The 20,801-nt window shown below is 50.8% G+C and overlaps 1 protein-coding gene and 1 long non-coding RNA gene across 2 annotated transcripts in view; one reads left to right on the top strand and one right to left on the bottom strand.

Annotated features, from left to right (window-relative positions):
- SPSB4 (splA/ryanodine receptor domain and SOCS box containing 4) overlaps nucleotides 1-20,382 on the bottom strand; it is an 81,130-nt gene extending 60,748 nt beyond the window's left edge. The window contains exons 1-2 of the mRNA XM_040480337.1: nucleotides 19,758-20,382; nucleotides 3,471-4,317 (exon numbers count right to left, since the gene is read on the bottom strand). Of these exons, the coding sequence (XP_040336271.1) occupies nucleotides 3,471-4,164 (694 nt within the window). The 5' untranslated portion in view covers nucleotides 4,165-4,317; nucleotides 19,758-20,382. The remainder of the gene's footprint in view (nucleotides 1-3,470; nucleotides 4,318-19,757) is intronic.
- On the top strand, nucleotides 3,837-6,124 carry LOC121033749 (uncharacterized). The gene is made up of 2 exons (XR_005792086.1): nucleotides 3,837-3,943; nucleotides 5,185-6,124. It is a non-coding gene; the product is annotated as an uncharacterized LOC121033749 (long non-coding RNA).
- Nucleotides 20,383-20,801: the final 419 nt, after the last annotated feature.

Genomic DNA, 20,801 nt, shown 5'->3' with positions numbered 1-20,801 from the left:
ATCATATGGAGACTTGCCCACTTGCCCGGCCTTGGTTCTACGTTTCATTCGGATGGCAGAGCCCCCGGGGGTCCTGCAGCTCTTTGCAGCAAACTCTGACAGGTAGAACCACTTCACTCCATGCCACGGCCAAAGAACACATTTGCAACAGGAAAACGTGCTTCTAGGAGCTCCTGCCCCCAGCGAACACATGCTTCCGAGTTAAATGAGGTTAGACCTTTTTAGGTCTTGCTTTCAGAGTCATAAAAATTCAAAAATTGAGAAAAGGATATCCATCAACTTCCTTCCGTCACATTAGAGGAGAAGCTTCTATTGAGGCCACTTTTGTTGTAACCCGTAGGTCAACCCCAGGACCTGGCTCCGCTCACCTAGCTAATGAAAGCAGAAGCACCACTTGCCGTGTAACTGCTCTGTGTCGGCGAGCTTTACTACGTCCATTTTACAAAGGAGAACAGTGAGGTTCAGAGCAGTAATCCTTGCGCCCGGCCTTCTGGTGAATGCTAGGGCCACACTAACATAGCCTGTGAGGAGCCCGGGGCACAGCTCTCTCCCTGATGATCTTCCGGGGAAGCAACCCCAGAGAGCAGCCCCGCCTTTCTGCTCCAGAATGTGTCTCTGACTGTGCTCCCCTACATCCCTGTCGGGTCTGAGAATGGGGACTTGACATCATGTCCGCAACCCATGTTGGCACAGAATTCTCATGTACACAACCCCACATTGGGTCACCTTCCCTGCCCAGGGACTCCCTGAGGCCAAACGCCTCCCGGTGCCCAGGATGCCCTTGGTGGACATCAGCCCAGGTCCCAGCTATGGGCATCACACAGTCCCTTCCCAACCAGCCCCTATCAGAGTCCACTGCAGCATGTCCTATGGCCCACTCCGTAGTCAGGGCTTGTCCTAGGCTGACCATGGCCTTTCAAAGCACAGAAAAGTTGAGTTCCCCCCCTTTTTAAAAAAATTTTGAAGTCGACTTATTTACTTTGAGAGAGAGACAGAGAGAGTGAGCAGGAGAGGGGCAGAGAGAGAGGAAGAGAGAAAGAATTCCAAGCAGGAGTGTGGAGCCTAATGTGGGGCTTGAACTCATGAACTGTGAAATCGTGACCTGAGCTGAAACCAAGAGTCGAACGCTTAAGCGACTGAGCCAGCCAGGTGCCTCTGCTGAGCTCCTCCTTTTTGCAATCATACCCTGCCCATGATAGAGAACATTGCTTCTAGCTGGAGAACAGGCCAGTGTCATAGCAGACAAGCCAATCCTGACATGGAACAACAGATGCTGCAGGCCAGCATCACATGACATCCTGGCCTTTGCTTGCCTCCTCGAGGAGCATTCCAGCTTCAGCCAACCTCAAAAATCACCGCCAGTGGGGAGAAGCGTGGAACAGTCCACGTTTCAGCCTCACCCAGCTTCTCCAGCCACCTGAAGGATCCAAGCACTCAAAATGCCCCCAACACAACTATCTGTTCCCACCTAGCTCCCCACCAACATTGCACCAAGGAGGATACCAGGGCTTGACTCCTCCTGATCCTAACACGCATGGGGGAGCCACGGTCTATGACCTTGTTAGCATCTCAGCTTTGTGCCTGAAAACCAAGCAACAGATAATAGCTGGGCATCAATACCAGTGAATCAATACCCAAGAGGAAGCCCACCTTGGGGGCCCAATTGCTGGCTCAGGTAGCTCCTGCTGGGTATCAATGTCAGCCTTTAATCCCAGCTACAAGATCTCACAGCAGCTGTGAAAGAGACCTGATCCTGTCCCATTTTACTGACAAGCAAAATGAGCTGTAAGGCATTAGCATGAATCACTGAAGACGCAAAACCATCGAGCACTGGGGATGCAGTTGGAACTAAGGCATGTCAGACTCCAGAGCCTTGTGCACCAAGTCCACCCTTCTAGTCCCAGGATAAATTCTGGCAAGTAAATTTCCCAATTCTGCTTGAAAAGAGTGTTTGTTGTTGCCACTGGTTTTCTTGGTACTGGGGTTTGCCTGCGCCCCATGTCTGTGAGAGTTCCAGACATTCTCCACGTGGCACTGGGATGATTAAACTAGCCCTTCTCAGCACACACTCAGCTGCTCTGAGATCTAACCAGATAAATCAGAGAAAACAGAACAACACTTTGCCATCAACGGCAATCTCAGTTCAACAACCGTGAAAAGGAAATCTGAGCAAGAATGTCACCTATTACACCAGAGAGCTGAGCACACCAGCCACTTTCTGCTGGCCTGGCACCCTTGAAAACAGTCAACCTAACCTATACTCAAGTAAATATAAATTTTACTTGAGTAAAATCTTGTTCTTGACTTCTTTTCTTGGGTGTCCCCCCCCCCCCCTCCACGGGGGGGGGGGGGGCGTGGAAAAAGAATAAGTTTCAGGGGCTGACAGATGACCTAGGTAGACCCTGGCTCTCTATAGCTCTGCTCCCTGAAATGGGGGCAATTATATCTCTCATTTGAAATGAATAAACTGGAATTCAGGCTTTAAGCACCTGCCTCTGTGAGCTGTGTCAGGGTTGTGGCAGGAAGTCTATTTGGATGAGGAGTGCATAAGCCCACAAGGCTCCGCTCAGCTGGTGGCCATAGATGCCTCTGTCCAGAGGCCACCCTGCCTCCGAATGACTCCCTCCTAAAAACATAAGCATTTTTGTTGCCGTGATTTTGAAGCTGCCTGACAGCATGATGGTGCATGTTAAATGACAGGAGGCCTTAGAGCTGCCAGGGATCAACCCCAGCAGCCTGGGGGCTTGCCTACAGCCTGCGAGGGTGTTTTGTTTGACGAAGTGGTGTTTTCAGCAGCTGCCAACTCCTTAAAATTGGGATCTTTCACACAGATCTAGATTTCTGGGTCCTCTTGGAAAAATTAAGAGATTCTACAACTTTTGGCTCTCATTCCCAGGAGGCAATAATCAGCTAGAGAGGATTATTCTTCACCAGGAAGAGCTGGGAATTGAGCGTCCAGTCCCTGCCTTCAGCTGGTGGTCAATACAGGAGAGTCGTTATTATCATCACTTACTACGCTTATTATACATATTAACTCAGAGTGTATGGCATTCGTGTGCAGGGACTCTATCTTCTACCGTCCCTCTCCTCCTGCTGTGAGCTGAGGCCTGGCACAGAGGAGACCTCATTTTGCATAACACAGATTCATGATTCATGATTCGCATCAACACAGGAAGCCCCTTATTAGGCGCCAGTCACCGTTCTCAGCGCGTCACATACATTATTATGGTATGTGATCGTCACAACAACCCGCCCAAGGTTACTGTCCTTGGGCCACTTTTGCAGGTGGGAAAACTGAGGCACAGCCCAAGATCACCAAGCCAGTAAAGGCGAGTCGACGTCCTCTACACGGCAGGGTTATACCCAGCGACCACGGAAGGTGGGGCCTCGCCTGCTTCCTGCCGCCCTCCCCAACTGGTCCCGCGACAGGCCGCCTCTGAAACCGCCAGGCACCCCTACTCTGTACTTACGGTCAAGGCCGTTGATGTAGCGCATGGTGACTTCGCAGTGGCCCCACACCGCACTCACCACCGGGTACAGCTTCTTGCCCTTGAGGCCGCGGAAGGCCACGCCCAGATACTGGCCGTCCACCACGAAGCTGAGCGTGCCCTCGTCCATGTCCAGCACCACGAGCAGCGAGTCCGGCAGCGCGAAGGCCTCCTCCGGCCCCAGGAAGGCGGGGTAGGCCACTCCCGGCCTGTTCTTGCCGTCGTGGTAGAGGCGGCTGCGGCCCAGGTCCCAGCCCCACGACTCCGCGTCACTGCCCACCAGTGCCGTGTAGCCCACGGAGTGCAGGGGGGCTCGGGCCGTGGCCACCCCCACTACGGCGTGGGTGCCACGCTGCCGCGCCGGCCAGTTGATCTGCCAGGCGTGCAGGCCCCGGGCGTGGCCCACCTTGCCGCGGATGCCGTCGGTGCTCTGGGCCACCGGGTGCCGGTGGAAGGTGAGCCGGTCGTCATCCTTGACGAAGACATTGAGCGAGCGGTCCTCAGGGTTCCACGCGTGCCGCAGCTGCACCGCCGGCCCCGCCGCAGGCATGTCCAACAGCTGGTCCAGCCGCGCTGGCCGCCCCGGCTCCGCTCCCTGTAGCTCCCGCTTGGCCGGCCGCAGCGCCGGCTCTCGCACCTCCACCGACTTGAGGCTCCCCGAGAGCTTCTGGCCCATGGCTCGCTGCCGGGAGGGGGCCGCTGCAGGCCACCGCTACCTCGTGGGAGCTTCCGCTCCCCACAGCCAGGGATGGGCCGCCGGGCTGGGTACCAGGCTTCTGGACCGTACACCTCCACAGCCTCTACCGGGCTGGGGCAGGGGCCCAAGCTCCTGGAAGGAAGCAGAGCGCACGGGTTACAACAGCAGCACCGGCAGCCAGTGATGCCCAGGGGCTGCGTGAATAATAACGTGAACGTGGACACAGGACAGCCATCTGAGGGTGGGGTGGGGTCTCCATGGGAAGGGGAGCTGGAGGCAGGGGGAATGAGGGAGCTGGGGTCCAGGTTCTGGAGCCAGAAAAAACTGCATCCAAACGCCTGTCTCCAACTCGAAGCTGCGTGGCCTGCAGTTTCCTCATCTGTAAAATGGGGATAAATAGCACCCTCTGGGTGGCATGGTAATCTGGAGAGACAGTAATACAAAGGGCCAAGCCTGAGACTCTGGGGGCAGGTTTTCCTCTCTGGCTCTATCCTCTGGGAATCCCACAAGCACCCCTTCCCTTCGGATAAGCATGCTTTTTCTTTGGGCACGTAAACACCATTAACAACACTGACCCCGGACAACCTCCTCTGAGGCAAGATCCTGGTTTTCAGGGAGGAGGACTTGGCCACCATCTCTAGGAGGCCAGCCAGAGCCCAGAGTGCTTGGGCTGCTTGGACAAGCCCTGGGTGTGGGGAAAGATGGAGAGGTGAGCCCGGCAGCCAGTCCAGGGCAGAGGTATGTGCCCTCGCTTCTCTGGCCTAAGAGCTGCTGGGCTCAGAATGACTTGCCCTGAGACAGACCAAGAGGCAGGCATTTTTCATGCCCTGCTCTGCCTGGCCACAACCTCCCACCCAAACAGTGGCCCACTCCCAGCCACAGTCCAAACGGAGAAGGAAAGAAACTTGCTGCTACACAGCACGGCAAGTATACTATGGATTCCTTTCTAACTCTCCTATTTTATTCTCAACTCTCATTTTCTTTTCCTTCTATTTGCAGACCCCAACTTCAGCACATGCCAACCCTATCCAGAGAGCTCTGGCTAATGTTTAATCTGGGGGAAACCAGAGCACGTACAAATTTGCAACACTAGACAGCCCGAAGATAGCAGAATACAGTTACTTCTTTTCATATCCCAAATCACCTAAAATAAAGGAGAAAGAGCAAGAGAAATGCAAATTTTATCTTCAGCAAAACCAGAACACATTTGTAACCCGAACCCCAACTTATAAGGAAAGGCTGCCAAAAACAGTAAAGGACTGCCAAAAGCAGCGACGATCAAACGGGGGTGAGAAAACACCTACAGAAAACACCTGTGGCTGCAGATCTCGGATAAAGCTGGCAGAGCCAACCAGTAGCTGGCACTCGCTGATGGAAAAAAACCAATGGTTCCTAAACAGAACAGTGGGAGCAGGGTATGTGGTCTGGCAGTGGGAGCTGCCTCGGACACCCTGAGGACAGAGGAGGGCAGGGGTAGCAAGAAAACCACAGGCCTGCCATCGTCACAGGAAGCAGTGTGTTGCTGAGGCAGAGTGGGAGATTGGGGGAAGCCCATAGCTACAGAACTGTGCCGCCGGGTAGAAGCGAGGCCAAAAGAAATCACGGCCTCAGTCCTAGGAACAAAATTACCGTGAACCGGGAGCAATCCTGCTCTCCTAAAATACTTCCTGGCACCTCCCCTCTGCATAAATCCCCTGCAAAACGTTGATCTAGAGGAATTAGCACACGACATAGTCAAAGATGCTTACAGGAGAAATAAAGGCGGGAGAGAACAACAACAACAACAAATGGCAAATCAAGAAAATTCACCGGAAAAAAAGCTGTCACAAAGCATATAAAAATTGTGACTAAATTTGTAAAGTAATTTTGTGATCACTTATTTCAGAAGGGAGACAACTAGCACAGTCTAAAAAAAAAAAAAAAAAAAGATAAAATGCATCTTACATAGTTATAAAGGCAACCTCTAGAAGGACTAAAGTGCAAAGCTTCCAAACTGTCAGAAAGAACACAACACAAAAGACCGCACACTGAAAGATTCTGCTGTAAGAAGCAAGAGAAATCATAACACAAAGACATAAAACATGATAGTAAAACTAAGCCTGAAACACTAGCTGTGTCAATGAATGGCCATAGTAAAAAAAAAAAAAAAAAAAAAAAAAAGAAGTAAGTTGGAAAATAAGACAAAACTCCCAACCATATGCTACATATAAAAGACCTCTCCAGGGGCACCTGGGTGGCTCAGTCGGTTAAGCATCTGACTGCAGCCCAGGTCATGATCTCACAACCTGTGAGTTCGAACCCTGAGTTGGGCTCTGTACTGGCAGCTCGGAGCCTGGAGCCTGCTTCCGATAGATTCTGTGTTTCTGTCTCTCTCTCCCCCTCCCCCACTCATGCTCTCTCTCTCAAAAATAAACATTAAAAAGAAATTTTTTTTAAAAAGAGGTATCTCCAAAGCAAAGAGAGGCAACAATATTAAAGATCTAACATACCAAATAATAGCACCAAAATTCAGATCAAAAGCTACAGACAATAACAAGGAAGAACAGGCAGATAGATACACAGCAGAGGCAGGTGACTTTAATGTACCTTTGTAAGCTTTTGACAGATCAGTGAACCAAATTAGCAAAGGACATAAAAAAATAAAAATTGCATAATTAATAAGGCAGGGTTAATTGAAGTATATATCAAAACATTTCCCATTTATCAGGCCACAAGTAAACCTTACGAAAAAAGCAGAGATAATACAGAATCTAATAACATAAAAAAAAAAAAACTAAAAATTAATCACAAAAATATGAGACAGAAGCCTACCACTTGGATATTTTACAAAACTCTGTTTTTTCTAAAGTTTATTTATTTATTTTGAGAGAGAGAGAGAGAGAGCAAGCGAGCATGGGAGCATGAGTGGGGGGAGGGGCAGAGGGAAGGAGAGAGAGGGAATCCCAAGCAGGTTGCATGCTGTCAGAGCAGAGCCCAACGTGGGGCTTGAACCCATGAACCATGGGATCATGACCTGAGCTGAAACCAAAAGTCGAAAGCTTAATCGACTGACCCAGCAAGGTGCCCCTAAAAACTTTCTTCTAAACAACTCAAATCAAAAAAAGAAACCTACATAGAATTTGAAGAATATATACAGAGTGAGAATAACAAAACACATTCCATATCTTAAAACCTGTGGGATCCTACTACTCAGAGGAAATCACGGCTGGTGTACTTATACTAGTAAGTATAAAAAATGAAAATACGTGAATTAAGCATAATAAAATAGAAAAACAATAGAACTAACGGGAGAACTAATTCTTTGGGAAAAAAGTACCACAAAAACAAAACAAAACAAAACCAATAAAACACAAAAACTGTCTAAGGCAATCATTTAATCTACCATATTATATTATCTATTATATGGTTATTAATTATTATATCATTATCATGCTGATAGTATGTCATGAAATGATAAAACATGATGTAATGAAATAGTACTTTATGGTCTTCTTCCACAAAACCCATAACCTCAGTCTAATCATGACAAAGATATAGGACAGATTCCAATGGGGGGCATCCAACAAAATACCTGACCAATACTCGTCAACACTGTTAAGGGCGTTAAAGACAAGGAACATCTGGGGCATCTGAGTGGCTCAGTCGGTTAAACACCAGACACTTGATTTTGGCTCAGGCCATGATCTCATGGTTTGTGGGTTCGAGCCCCACATTGGGCTCTGCTCTGACAGTGCAGAGGCTGCATGGGATTCTCTCTCTCTCCCTCTCTCTCTGCCCCTCCCCTGCTCTTGTATTTGAGGGCACACACTGGCTCTCTCTCTCTCTCAAAAATAAATAAGTAAATAAGCTTAAAAAAAGAAAAAGGAACAAACTGTCACAGCCAAGGGGAGCCTACCTAAAGAGACATGACAACTAAATTTAATATGGTATCCTGGACGGGGCGCCTGGGTGGCGCAGTCGGTTAAGCGTCCGACTTCAGCCAGGTCACGATCTCGCGGTCCGTGAGTTCGAGCCCCGCGTTGGGCTCTGGGCTGATGGCTCAGAGCCTGGAGCCTGTTTCCGATTCTGTGTCTCCCTCTCTCTCTGCCCCTCCCCCGTTCAGGCTCTGTCTCTCTCTCTGTCCCAAAAATAAATAAACGTTGAAAAAAAAAATTAAAAAAAAAAAATATGGTATCCTGGAACAGAGAAACGATACTAGGAGAAAACTAAGGAAATCTGAATAAAGCATAGTCTTTAGTTAACAGGGTATCAATATTGGTTAATTAGCTGTGATAAATGTACCATACTAATGTAAAATGTTAATAATAGGGAAAACTGGGTGTGAGTATATGGGAATTGTACATATTTTCTATAAATCTACAACTATTCTAAAAATTAAAGTCTATTAATTAGAAAACAAATTAATTTCTAAGTTCTAGAAAATTCAAAAAAATGTACACAACTATAAATCACCACCTATCTCATTAACCAGATGTAAACAGTGTTAGCATTTAGATTATTTCAGTTTATCTTTTTTTTAATTTACAAAATATTAGTGAATTTTCATTTTAAAAAATGGCATCATGGGCCTTTATTCAGGTCATTTCACCCAAAACTAAATAATTTATATTTTCATATATTGTTAACTGTACTTTAAATGCAGAACTTCAATGACTAAAATAAGGAAACAATAAAACACATAAACCATTTAAGCTAATCATGTAAAGGGTGGGGAGAAGGCACAAATATGAGACATAAGAACTGAAAATGGGGGGGGGCAGCTGGGTGGCTCAGTCAGTTAAGTGTTCAACGTCAGCTCAGGTCATGATCTCATGGTTCGTGGGTTCGAGCCCCACGTGAGGCTCTGTGCTGAGAACCTGGAGCCTGCTTCGGATTCTGTGCTCCTTCTCTCTCTGCCCCTCCCCCCCCCCTCTCTCTCTCTCTCTCTCTCTCTCTCTCTAAAAGAAATAAAACATTAAAAATTTATTAAAAAATAAAAAAGAAATGAAAATGGGAAATAACCAAATGGCATAACAAAAAGCACTCATGAAAGAAGTTAGACTTGCTTATTGTTTTAATATGGGGGAATATTTAAGACACAGATTACAAATATATGACAAACAAATTGCTAAGAGAAGACCAACCCACATACAGAATGTGAAAGATACAGCAAATAGTTCACACAAAAAGAAAAACAAATGGCTCCTTTGGAAAGATGTTCAACCAAATGCATAATAAAAGAGAAACAGGTTAGGGGGCACCTGGATGGCTCAGTCGGTTAAGCCTTGGACTCTTGATTTCGGCTCAGCTCATGATCTCACAGTTTGTGGGTTCAAAGCCCTGTGTGGGTCTCTGCACTGACAGCACAGGGCCTGTCAGGGATTGTCTCTCTCCTCTCTCTCTGTCCCTCACCTACTCACTCTCTCTCAAAAATAAACAAACATTTAAAAAGAGAGAGAGAAACAAGTTAGAACTGCAATGAAATGCCATTTTATTTATCAGATTAGCAAAGCTCAGAAAGTTGGATTACACTTTCCTGGAGAAGCAGACAGGCTCATATGTTGCTAAAGTGAAGGTAAAATGGTATGACCTCAGTGGATGACATATTAACACCGTCTATCAGAATTGGAAATGCGCATACCTTTTGACCTAGCTATTCCACTGCCAGTATTTATTCAGTATTAAATATGCAGAACTATGTACATACGTATAATACATCAGATGCATAAAATACGTATTATATATAATACGTATATAATACATGTATATATCAAATATTTTATATAGATGTAATACACTGCAGCATTGTTTGTAATAGCAAAATATTGGGGGGAAAACATAACTAAAGACAGGCTAAATAAATTATGGTAAATCCATGTAATGGAATACTATGCAACTGGAGAAAAGAACGTACCGATGATGATGTCAAACAAAGTGCAGAACCTTATGTGAGGTGTGCTGCCATTTCTGTGGAGGGCAGGGGGAGGAGTAAAAGGGAAGAGGTAGGGGAGTGAGGAGGGGGTGGGGGTGTCAAACCCAAAGGGCCCAGACAGAAATGAGGACCCGTTGTGTGTACAAGAAAACTGGACACTGTAGTTCAGTGAGCAAGACAACTTGCTTTTTTTCTCTATTCACCTTAGAGCTTCATAGCAACCTTCACTCAGCCCTCGAGCCTCAACCTGATTATGAGAAATAAACAAGATAACGTGTGAGAGGTGCAGGCTGTGTGTGGGAACTCCGTTAATAGAACCGACACTCATCCAGGGCCGTCTCTGTAAGTCTGTACAGTCTGCCCTGATGCAACGGACTGTAAGGGTTGGAATCTGCCTCTAAGGCACCTTATAGTCCCAGCTAACAGAGCAGGAAACTAAGGCGCCAAGAGGAAGCAGCCTGACCGCAGCGAACGGCTAAAGGACAGCAGAGCTGTTCCCATCCTGAAGCCAAAGCCCCCATCGCACGCGCTCCTCTATGCTTCCTCCAACACTAACCTTAAGTATCTGCACTCGCTCTGTGCCAAGCGGCATGACAGCCGCTTCCCAGGAACTGTAAGGCATCTGCCCCTTTATTCAAATGAGGAAACAGGCTCAGAGAGGTTCCTAGCAAGCGGCAGGACTGAGAGGGACCCCTGGGCCATGGTAGGATAAGCCCATGCTCTCCCATTTTCCTTCCTGTAATCAAGGCTGTGTGGCCCACACAGGGCGAGTCTAAGGGAAACTGCCTTATCCTTGTGCGCAGCCAGGCCCGCTTGAGAGTTGTTGCTGTTGAACGGACACCTTTAAGGTGTTTGAGAGCAACAGCGAAACCACATCCCCAGAGGAGACCCGCACTGGGTCCCTGAGGGCAAAGGCTCTCCTTCCCAGCTGCAGTCTCAGGGCCTCAAGGCCTCTGTCCCAACAGTGGCAGGTGGGGATCCCATAGGCTGCCCACACTGGGGGTGAGGCAAGGCAGACATATAACAGATGGCCCCTTTGCTGCTCTCCCCCAAGGCAGGACCCACGCAGAGTGCTGATGTCCACTAACTAGCGACTGCACATTATAATGAAGGGCAGGGTTTGAATGCCCTTGCCCACTGGGCCTTGGGCAAGGACATAGCCTCTCTGAGACTCACCTGAGAAGGGCTGCTAACTCTGTGCTAACCTTGCCTGCCTTTGCCAGGATGTCTGGAATGGCACAGGGCACCCAGGAGGTACCCAGTAAATGGTAAGTGCTCCTTTAAACTGTGTATATTCTCTGACATTGCCATTTTGGGCCCTGAACGCACCCTAAAGACACAACCACGGGTGTGCACTAGGATTCAGCGACGGAGCGAAGGGCAGAGTGGTTCACAGCCGTGAAGAATGGAGACCAGCGCAAACGCTCAACAATAGGGGACTATGTGTTAGCTTCTAGCCCAGATCCTGGTCTGCAGCGGGGGCCCTATTCTGCCCTCACCTTCCCTGCACCCAGCCAAGACTCACAGCCTCTATAGTCTTCACCCCAGGGAAGTTCTAGCATCTTTGGTTTCCTGCAACTAGTGAGTGAATAATGAATAAAAGACAAATTTGGTTTTAGTCCCATGGAACCTGTCACGGGCAATGGTCAGGATCAGAATCAAGGGACAGAAGGACCAGCTGACAACCGGCTCGAGGCCAGAGCTGGGAGAAAGGAAATTAGCAATGTGGAGTCCCAACTCCTAAACCGGGGCCACAGGTCAGTCTTCATGTCTGTGTCCAGGGGGGTGGAGTCCCTAGACCTTCCTTCCTCATCTTCCCAATCCTGCCTGAGAGCTCCACCTTCTCCAGGAAGCCTGCCCTGATCCACCAGGACTCAAGGGACCTGCCCCGGACCTCTGTCCGCCCAGAGCCAGCCTGGTCTCTCTAGTCCTATTGATCTGCTTTTTTTCTACCTTTAGGGGTGTTCCTCTGAGGACAGGAATCTCTCACCTGCACATCTCTGCTCCCCTCCAAGCACAGACAGAGGCACCATGCTCTAAAGACAGGGTAGAGTACATGTATGCATGTGGAGAGGTGACAGTGACCTTCAGGGAGGTCTCACTTTCTGCTTTTTAGAGGATGTAATCAGGAGATGAGGACATGGGGCCTAGTTCTGCCATTAACACTGTCATCGCCTCTGATCACCTGACTCTTGGCTGTACCTAATCTGCCCCTTTGTTAGGTACTGCTGTGCACGCTTCCTGCCCTAGTTCTCATGTATTCATTCAACAAACACTTGGAGGATAGCTGCCACGTGCCAGGCTCCGTGCTGCTGAGAGCTAGGGATAGAGCAGTGGCCAGGTCAGGCTCAGTCCCTGCCTTCTCTCTTCAGCCAGGACTGGCTTGTCACATTTCTTGTCTCCACCACAGGACGTGGCACCGGGCCAGGCACACAGGAGATACAACAAAGTCCAACTTCCTGATAGGAATAATAACATGGTCTCTCAACCCAGTAAGCAGAGGGCATACTGAACAATGCTTAATGGTTCCTCTTTCACATTCCCCCCAAACCAAACTTAATTTCTTAGTCTATGCTTGGATGGGATGCTTAATGACATTATCTGGAAGGGTCCACCCTGGGGCTTCAACGATGACTGAGCAAGAAAACAAAAACCCAAATTGCCACTTGCCCTTCCCAGGACCCTGGTGGGTCTCGCAACCCGACAGAGAAACAAGGAGATGTGAAGTGTGGAGGTTGCATCGCTTAAAGAGCCTCAGCGGTTTGCAAAATGTGACACTCAGCCTTCAGAGGCACGGGACCAGAAATCCCATTCTCAGAGGCCTGGCCAGGCTCACCCAGGCATGGGGTTTGCCACAAGACAGACGCTGCAGGAATTGGTAATGACTGGGTGAGCCACCCTCCTCTGAGTGTGGCCTTTGGCTTCAGACTTACGGGGTGGGTATGGATTTCAGTCCTTCTTGTAACCGACAGTGATGCTGCCTCCCTGGGGAGCTGAGGCTACAGGGAAGTATAAAACCAGACCGCGTCCCTCTAGGGAGAGCTCACACCAAAGGGGTCACACCCAGTGACAGGTCTGAATAATGACAAGGACTATAAAAAAAAAAACACAACAGTGCAGTTTGATACCGTTTGAATTCCTTTAACAGACGGCATACTGCTTTTCAATGTATACTACAGCATTTGTAAAATGCAAAACTAATTTAATCATGTCCCTGCTTACAATCTTCCGCAGCAGGACAAAGTGCAGACCCCTAACCCTAACCTCCCAAAGTGCTCCCCTGGCCTCCACACAAACCCCTTCACTGCATCCCTGCCAACCTGCCACGATTTCCCAACAGGCACACGTAAGCCCACACATTCCTGTCCTGACACGCTGCTGCCTTCGTCCCTTCCCTCTCCCTGCACACCCCCACAGGCACACAGGGGGGTAATTCAGCTTGGGAATCAACACTTCCGGGGAGCCTCCTTCCCTGCTCGCTAAGCCCCTATACTTGTCTCCACCGGACTAATCACAGGAGGCTGTGACTCTCCTTAGCTGCCTGCCCACCGCCAGCAAGGAAACAACTCAGAGCAGGCCTGGGTCCCCTCACTGCAGTCCCAGGGAGTCTCCATGGCTCTGGCTCAGAGCAAGGGCTAGGTGAATGTGCACACAACGCACAAGCCTGAGCAAATGAGTAAAAGAACCTCCACTGAGGCATGAGCTGGAAATGCAGAGCTCCGGCAGCTCAGGCAATTCATTTCCATCTTTATTCTTTAGGGTTTGCCTCTCCAATGGTGCCAAAGATACCTACCCTAATCTGGTTTGACTGGGATGTTTTTAAGATTCTCTTCATACAAACATTCAGTAGAGGGGCTGTTTCATCACAAGATGCTCATTCAGAGCGAAACCACCAATGATGAATGAACTAAAGAACCTCCAAGGTTTTCTCCACTGACGCCCATGATCTTTCCCCCTCTATACACATGCTTGGAGCTCATGCTACAACTGGCTGGGCAAGTCTTTTCTTCCCCAGAGCTCACAAAGAGAGCCATCTGTCCAGTTCCAGGTGGAACCGTCTCACGCCTGTCTTCCTAGAGTGTGAATCAATGAGGCTTTCCCAAGCCTCTCCTTCTTGTGGGGTTTCCATGGGAATCCTCCCACGCGTGGCTGAGCCAGGAGCCCCCAAGGCAGAAGCTCAGGCTGTCAGCCACCAGGGAGAGCAGAGGATGGGATGAAGGAGGTTGCTGGGCGGAGACCAGGCCAGCGTGCTTCGCAAGGTCATTTGAAAGAGACGCTCCTCTGAGGCAGTGGAGGCCAGGGGCCCTGATACACATGCAGCCTGGGCAGGCCTGGTCACCCTGCAGCTGCTCCCATACCCAGAGGGCAGCCCCAGGCACATATGGGTTGTTCTGAGGGACAGCTGGCCTCCGTGAGGCGCAGCGTGGCTCGGGCTACAGCAAAGCTGGACCACAGGGGCTGGGGGAGGGTGCTACACTTTGGGACCCTCTCAGGGAAAATTCCATGGGGAAAACACAATAATCTTCAGGTCCAGCACCTCGTTTGTCTCCCAAGCTGAACGTTGCCCATTTGGTTTAACTGGTTGTGGGAAAACACAGGATGCTTGAAAGAAAAGCAAAAGTATTCATGCCTCAGGCTTGATTGAGGAGATCATGATAGGCACCTTCTGGGATTTCTGAAGGTCCTCTGTTAAGCCTGAGGTCTCTGGGAGCATTTTTGAGATACCAGGGAGCAGGCAAGAGAGGAAAAGGGGCTGGTGAGGAATTGGGAAAAGAGGAAGGCCAGAGAGGGAAGACAGTGAGACAGAGAGAGACGGTGGGGGTGGAGGTGGGGAGGACAGGTGAGAGGGAGTCCCCGACCCCAGGAATCTATGTAATTCAACCTATCTCACAGTATGCGGCCGAGAGGGGAGCCATCTCTGTGGTCTGGCTAACTGGAACAACCTCAGCTCCCTCCTGGAGAAAGTAGAGCTCCATGTTCCCCACCAATGACATTTCACAGGACTAAGCCAGGTGGGTGACTTGGGAGCTGCTCTGGGCCTCTCCTGTGCACATATAGAGGTACAGAACTCGTGGCAGCTTCCTGCCACCTCCTGGCTCCAGGATGCACCTTGCCTGCCCCATAAACCTGGGGGTACCCCCTAGGTCACATCTTTTGTTTCTGCTCCTCTCTCTCTCCATGTGTCTTCTCTCATTTCCGGCCTCTGCAGATTCTTCCAAACTGTGTATCCAGCCCTGCCTTCTCTCCTCAGCACCACAACCCTCTTGCTGGAAGCCTCTGCCCACCAGATTAGGTGCTCCTTCAAACAGCCTTGGAAAGCCACCTGCCTCGCCTGGGGGCATGCTCACCTTCTTGGGATACCAGACATCTGGGGAGAAGATGACCCAACAGTACATGTCCAGGGCTCAACCTCAGCCTCTTCCCTCTCCAGCATACCAGGTTCCCCTCTGTGCACCCCCATTTCTGCCATGGATTTCCCCCCCATCCCTCTCATTTAATGCCTCCAGCTCTCCCTCAGCTCAGCTGTTGCCTGGATTACTACAATGGTCTCCTAATGGGGCTGCTGGACTCCAGTCTGCGTCCCCTAAGCCCACTTCCACATTGCCAAGGGGTAAATCTGACCAAGCCACCACCCATCTTCTCATTCACCTCTCCACGTGGCTTCTCAGGGGAAGCTGCACCCCGTGGCTTGGCACAACAGCCGCCAAGACCTGCTCCTGCTTATTTCTCCCGCACTGCCTCCCAGCATGGCCTAGCCCAGGGTACCCATGCCAGACTCCCCCAAGCACCACATGTTGTCCATTCCTTGGTGTCCTAGGAGCCTTCCCACTTTCACTTGCCTGGCTGATTGCTCCCCCCAGGCAGGCTGGGCATCCTCTCTGCCAGCCCTCCAGCTCTGTGCACCCTCATCTCTGCTGTCTTCTGCAGTGCATGCTGCATTTCTTGCTGGCAAAGCCAGCACCCAACTCTCCTCTACCTCCTGGCAGCAGCCAGCCAGCACCTGGCCCCTTGGGCTAGGTTAGAAAGTACTTGTTGGGTTGAAGAAGGAATATCCACTCCACATCTCCTGTGTATTTTGCATTTTAAGCAACAAACGCTTTTTTCAAAATTAAAGTACACATTAAAAAAAATAATAAACCAAGTACACACTTTAAATGGGGATTCAGTTCTAAATTCAATAGGTGAAGCAAAAATCACACAGTCAACACTGCCCTGGAAAGGTCCACAAGGCCCATGATATCTGATTTGGGTTCACCATCCTCTTTCCCAAAGGGTTTAGCAGAGACGACTTTTTCTCACAGCCTCCGAACAGATCCTAATTTCTTGAGCTGAGCAGCAGCAGATAAACTAGTTGACTTATTTAGGAACCATGTTTTATTAAAAATGCGTTGATATTTTACATATATTTTGCTGTTGATCTTCTTTAACCAAATACGTATGGTTATGTCCACAAAAATTAAGCGCACACATTTATGTACTAATTTTTTTTAATGACTATGAGGCAGATGCTTCTGCCTGGTAACTTCACCCCAGGTCCCACCACCCTCCTGATTTTCCACACACAATGGCCTGTTCTAGCCAGGGAGCTGCCCTGAGACCCTTGGTTCTTATAACAACAGAGAAGGGACCTTTCAAGAGCCTGGCTATGTGACAACAGGCCAGGCAACTCAGAATTAAGTAGCCCCCATTTGGTGAGTTGAACTGGGTCTGTCCACAGAGAGATGAGGAACACTGTAGTGGCCCGGGCCTGGGCCACTTCCTGGGAGAGGAGTGAAGTCCCCCAAGGACAGGCCTGCCCGAGCTAGAAGAAGCCGCCAGTCTTAAGAAAACCGAAGAGAAAAAGTAGTCTAGGAGGGGGAACAGCAAATGAAGTCCTTCCACTGTTGCAGCAAAACCAGAAAGGCCGGTAGTGGAGGGGAATGTGGGAAGAAAATGATGGCAAAAGGGAGTAGGGGGCAGTAACCAGACCTGGAAGACCCTGGCGGTGACCAGGCTCTACCGTGTGGCAGCTTGGAGAAGGTTCTAAGAGAGAGAGGGTTTTGATTTAAATTTTATTTTTTTTATTTATTTATTTTTTTTTAACGTGTATTTATTTTTGGGATAGAGAGAGACAGAGCATGAACGGGGAAGGGGCAGAGAGAGAGAGGGAGACACAGAATCGGAAACAGGCTCCAGGCTCCGAGCCATCAGCCCAGAGCCCGACGCGGGGCTCGAACTCCCGGACCGCGAGATCGTGACCTGGCTGAAGTCGGCCGCTCAACCGACTGCGCCACCCAGGCGCCCCTTGATTTAAATTTTAAAAGATGTTTCTGATAAATGCTTATTGCTAGTATCTGCTGAAGTGAAAAAAATAGGTCTTATTGTAGCGTGTTTTTTGTTTGTTTGTTTGTTTGTATTTTAATAGAGATAGAACACAAGCAGGGGAGAGGGGCAGAGAGAGAGAATCTTTATCAGGCTCCATGCTTAGCGTGGAGCTAAACTCAGGGCTCACTCTCACGACCCTGGGATCATGACCAGAGCTGAAATCAAGAATTGGTAGCCCAATCAACTGAGCCTCCCCAGGGCCCCTATCTTACTTACTAAGTAAGTAAGTGAAAAGAGTGCATGTTTTCACTTGCATTCTTATTGAGGGAGGTAGAGCATCTTGTCACATGTTTAAGTGTCATTTCACGTGTGTGGACTGTTTATGATCTTTATCCAGTTTTGGTCTTTTGCTTATTGACATGAGGAACATTTTACATATTAAAGAGATGAGCCCTTTGGATAGGAGTAATAATTCTCCCCCTACTTTGACTTTTGACTATTTATGGTGATTTCTTTCCTGTGCAGAGTTTCTTTTCATATCATTGAATTTATCAGTCTTTGAAATAAAATAGAAATGCAAACTGGAGAGATATTTGAGTGGAAAGGCCAGCAAGTTGAATGTTGTTTGCTTCTTGCCAAAGGTGGCTTAAAGTACTTTTATTACTACTTTTTAAGGAAGTTTTAAAAATTGAATCAATGAGAAAGTATGTGTTTCAGAGGAATATGCCCTTGTGTAAAGCTTGCTTATATCATGCTACTGACACTTTTTGTCTTTCTGCAAACTCCATTAATCTGCAGAGCTTTAAAAACAAATGAAGGTTTTGCAGGATGAGAAGAGGTTCCCCCATCAGCCTGACAGAAGGGGCAGAATATGTCTGGAGGAGAGAGGTGAGAAGGTGGGGAAACAGAGATGGAGAGACTGAGAGAGATTTAGTACATTGATCTCTTCTTATGCTGCGGTGACCGGCCGGGAAGAGGGTGGGCAGATCCTGGATCTTCCTTTTAACAGCGTTTCCCTGAGGCTCAGGCATAACATTTCACGTCTTCCGGATTTAGGCTCATCAGATTGCGGGGAGGGCAGAAGGTGGGTGGAAAGATGGGGGCTCAGATTCCTAGAGAGGAGAGAACTCCTTTCTTCACAACCCCCCACCCCCAACCGCCCCCGGAGGAGGATAGGGCAGAGGAAGAAACTAAACTGGGAGAGATTAGAGTACTTGCCCAAGGTCACACGGAGGGCTGATGGTGGAGGCGGAATTCGAACTCTAGCCTATCTCCAGAGCCCAGAACTCTCCGCCTCTTGGTGACAGCGGTACAAAACTGCCCTCCCCTCCTTTCCAGTCCGCAATAGTCCACGGTCGGCCATTAGGGAGGCTGGATAGGTCACTTTCTCAGCTTATCCCACCAGAGAGAGGTCCCGGGCTTGGTGTCCCCTCCTGGCTCGGAGCCCGTGGCGCGTCCTGCGCTACCCGAGCAGCCACATTTGCCGCGCTCCAGGCTCTGGCCTCCTCCCGCCTTCCTAGACCCCACCTCCTACCCTTATCCGTGACTCGCAGAGCTCGCGACCCCTTCCCTTCCCTTCCCTTCCTGAGCATCACCAAGTTTGTCTCCAGGCAAGGCCAGAAACTGGCCCCGAGCAGCGAGCAGCGCTCTCTTACCCCAGCGTCTAGAGTAAACGATAACAACAGACACCACTTCCTCACAGCCTACTGCGTGCCAGGCCCTTAATTTCCACCGCTCCGAATCCCCCGACCCCGCCCAGACCCCCACAATCTATTCAGTCCCCGTTAAATAGACGAGGGAGCTGCTACAGCTCCGGAAAGTTGTGACACGCTTGGGCTCACCCAGCTAATAATAATGTAGCTAGTAGCATTTGCCTGAGTACTTCCTCTGTGCCAGGCACGGGTCTACGGGCGTTACAGGCACCACCTCGTAGATCCTACCAATACTCCTATAAAATACGTACCATGACCATCCCCATCCTACGGATGAGGAAACTGAGGTTTGGCTCCTTGCCCAAGGTCACCCAGCCAGTGAATGACGGATCTTGGACCCAAACCCAGGCAGGGTGACTCGGGGGGACAGTTTTTCGTGCTGTCTCCATTACAGAGAAGCGGCAGGCTTCGAACCTACGGCAAGAGGGGCCAGCCCCAAACGCCCCAAAGGCTGAGCGCAAAACCAAACCAGCTGGGACCGCCACAGCCTGCAGAGAGGAATTCCCGGGAACCCGAACAGGACCCGTGCCAGGAGCTCCCGCTGTGGTGAGTGCCTGCCCGCACGAGGTCCGCGCTGCCAGATCTTGGCTCCCGGCTCCAGCGCGCCCAAGGGCGCCCCTCGCCAGAAGCTGGACAATACTCACCATAAAAGAGAGGGCGAGCGCCTGCCGGGAGGAATCGCCAGCGCTGGCAGGTCCTGCACTCCCTGAAGAGGCGTCTGCCGCCGCCGCCGCCGCCCACTCAGGGGCGCCCGAGGAACCTCGAAGATGCCGGCTGGCTCCCCAGGGCCAGGGGCGCGTCCTCACGGCCGGTGCCCAGCAGCAGCGCCCCCTCTGCCCGGCAGGGTGGCCTGGAGTTGGAGCGTTCTTGGGGAAGTTGGCGCTCGGGCGCGGCGGGAGGGCGCGAGAGGTCGGGTGGGAGTGGGGCAGTGCCTTCCTGCGCGGATTCCGGGGACGCGCCAAGGCCCGCGCGCTAGCCGTTCCGAAGCTCCGCGCCTGACCCGGAGGGCGGCGAGTCCCGAGCTCAGGGCTCAGGGCTCACGGCCCGCGCCTCGGCCGCTGGCCCCTGGCGCGCCCTGCGTCTTCCCCGGCGCCCTGGGCGCACGTCTCGGTAGTTGGAGCTGGGGTCCTGGCCCAGGCTGCGGTGTGCTCATCGCCTTCCCCAGGGGCTGGGCGCCTTTGTGCGCGGGGCGCGCCGGCCGCCGCGGCCAGCTCTGGATGCTGCAGCCGCCGCCGCCTCCCCCTCCTCCTCCTCCGCCGCCGCCCGCTCCCCGCCTTCCCGGCCGGCCCGGAGGCTGCAGCTGAAAGCCGATCCGGCTGAGCTCATCCCTGAAGGCCACTAATCCAATAGCCGCGGAAGGCGCGGCCGCCGGGAACGCCCCTTCCCCCACCATCCCGCGCCCCGGCCCGTCCCAGCTCGGGCCGCTGCCGGCGCCGCCACCTTCCCGAGGCCACCAGCTGGCGGGAGAGGGAAGTGGAGCCCGCGCCCGCGCCCCCGTGCCGAGTCGGCGCGGTCGCCATTCACCCGCCCGCTCACCCGCGCACTCCCTCACTCCCGCACTCATTCATGTGCACGGGTCCTGCCCCATTCATTCAAGCGCGCGGGGAGCTCCAGGGTGGGTGCCCCTGAGAGGGAGGAGACACCCTCGGTCACTCGGCAGCTTTGGTGTCTCTACCCAGCGCACGTGG

This window comes from Herpailurus yagouaroundi, unplaced genomic scaffold (assembly GCF_014898765.1).
Source record: "Herpailurus yagouaroundi ecotype Mexico unplaced genomic scaffold, PumYag 159, whole genome shotgun sequence".
Classification (NCBI taxonomy): domain Eukaryota; kingdom Metazoa; phylum Chordata; class Mammalia; order Carnivora; family Felidae; genus Herpailurus; species Herpailurus yagouaroundi.
The sequence above is the reverse complement of the archived record's forward strand: the minus strand, read 5'-3'. Positions and strand labels throughout refer to the sequence as shown.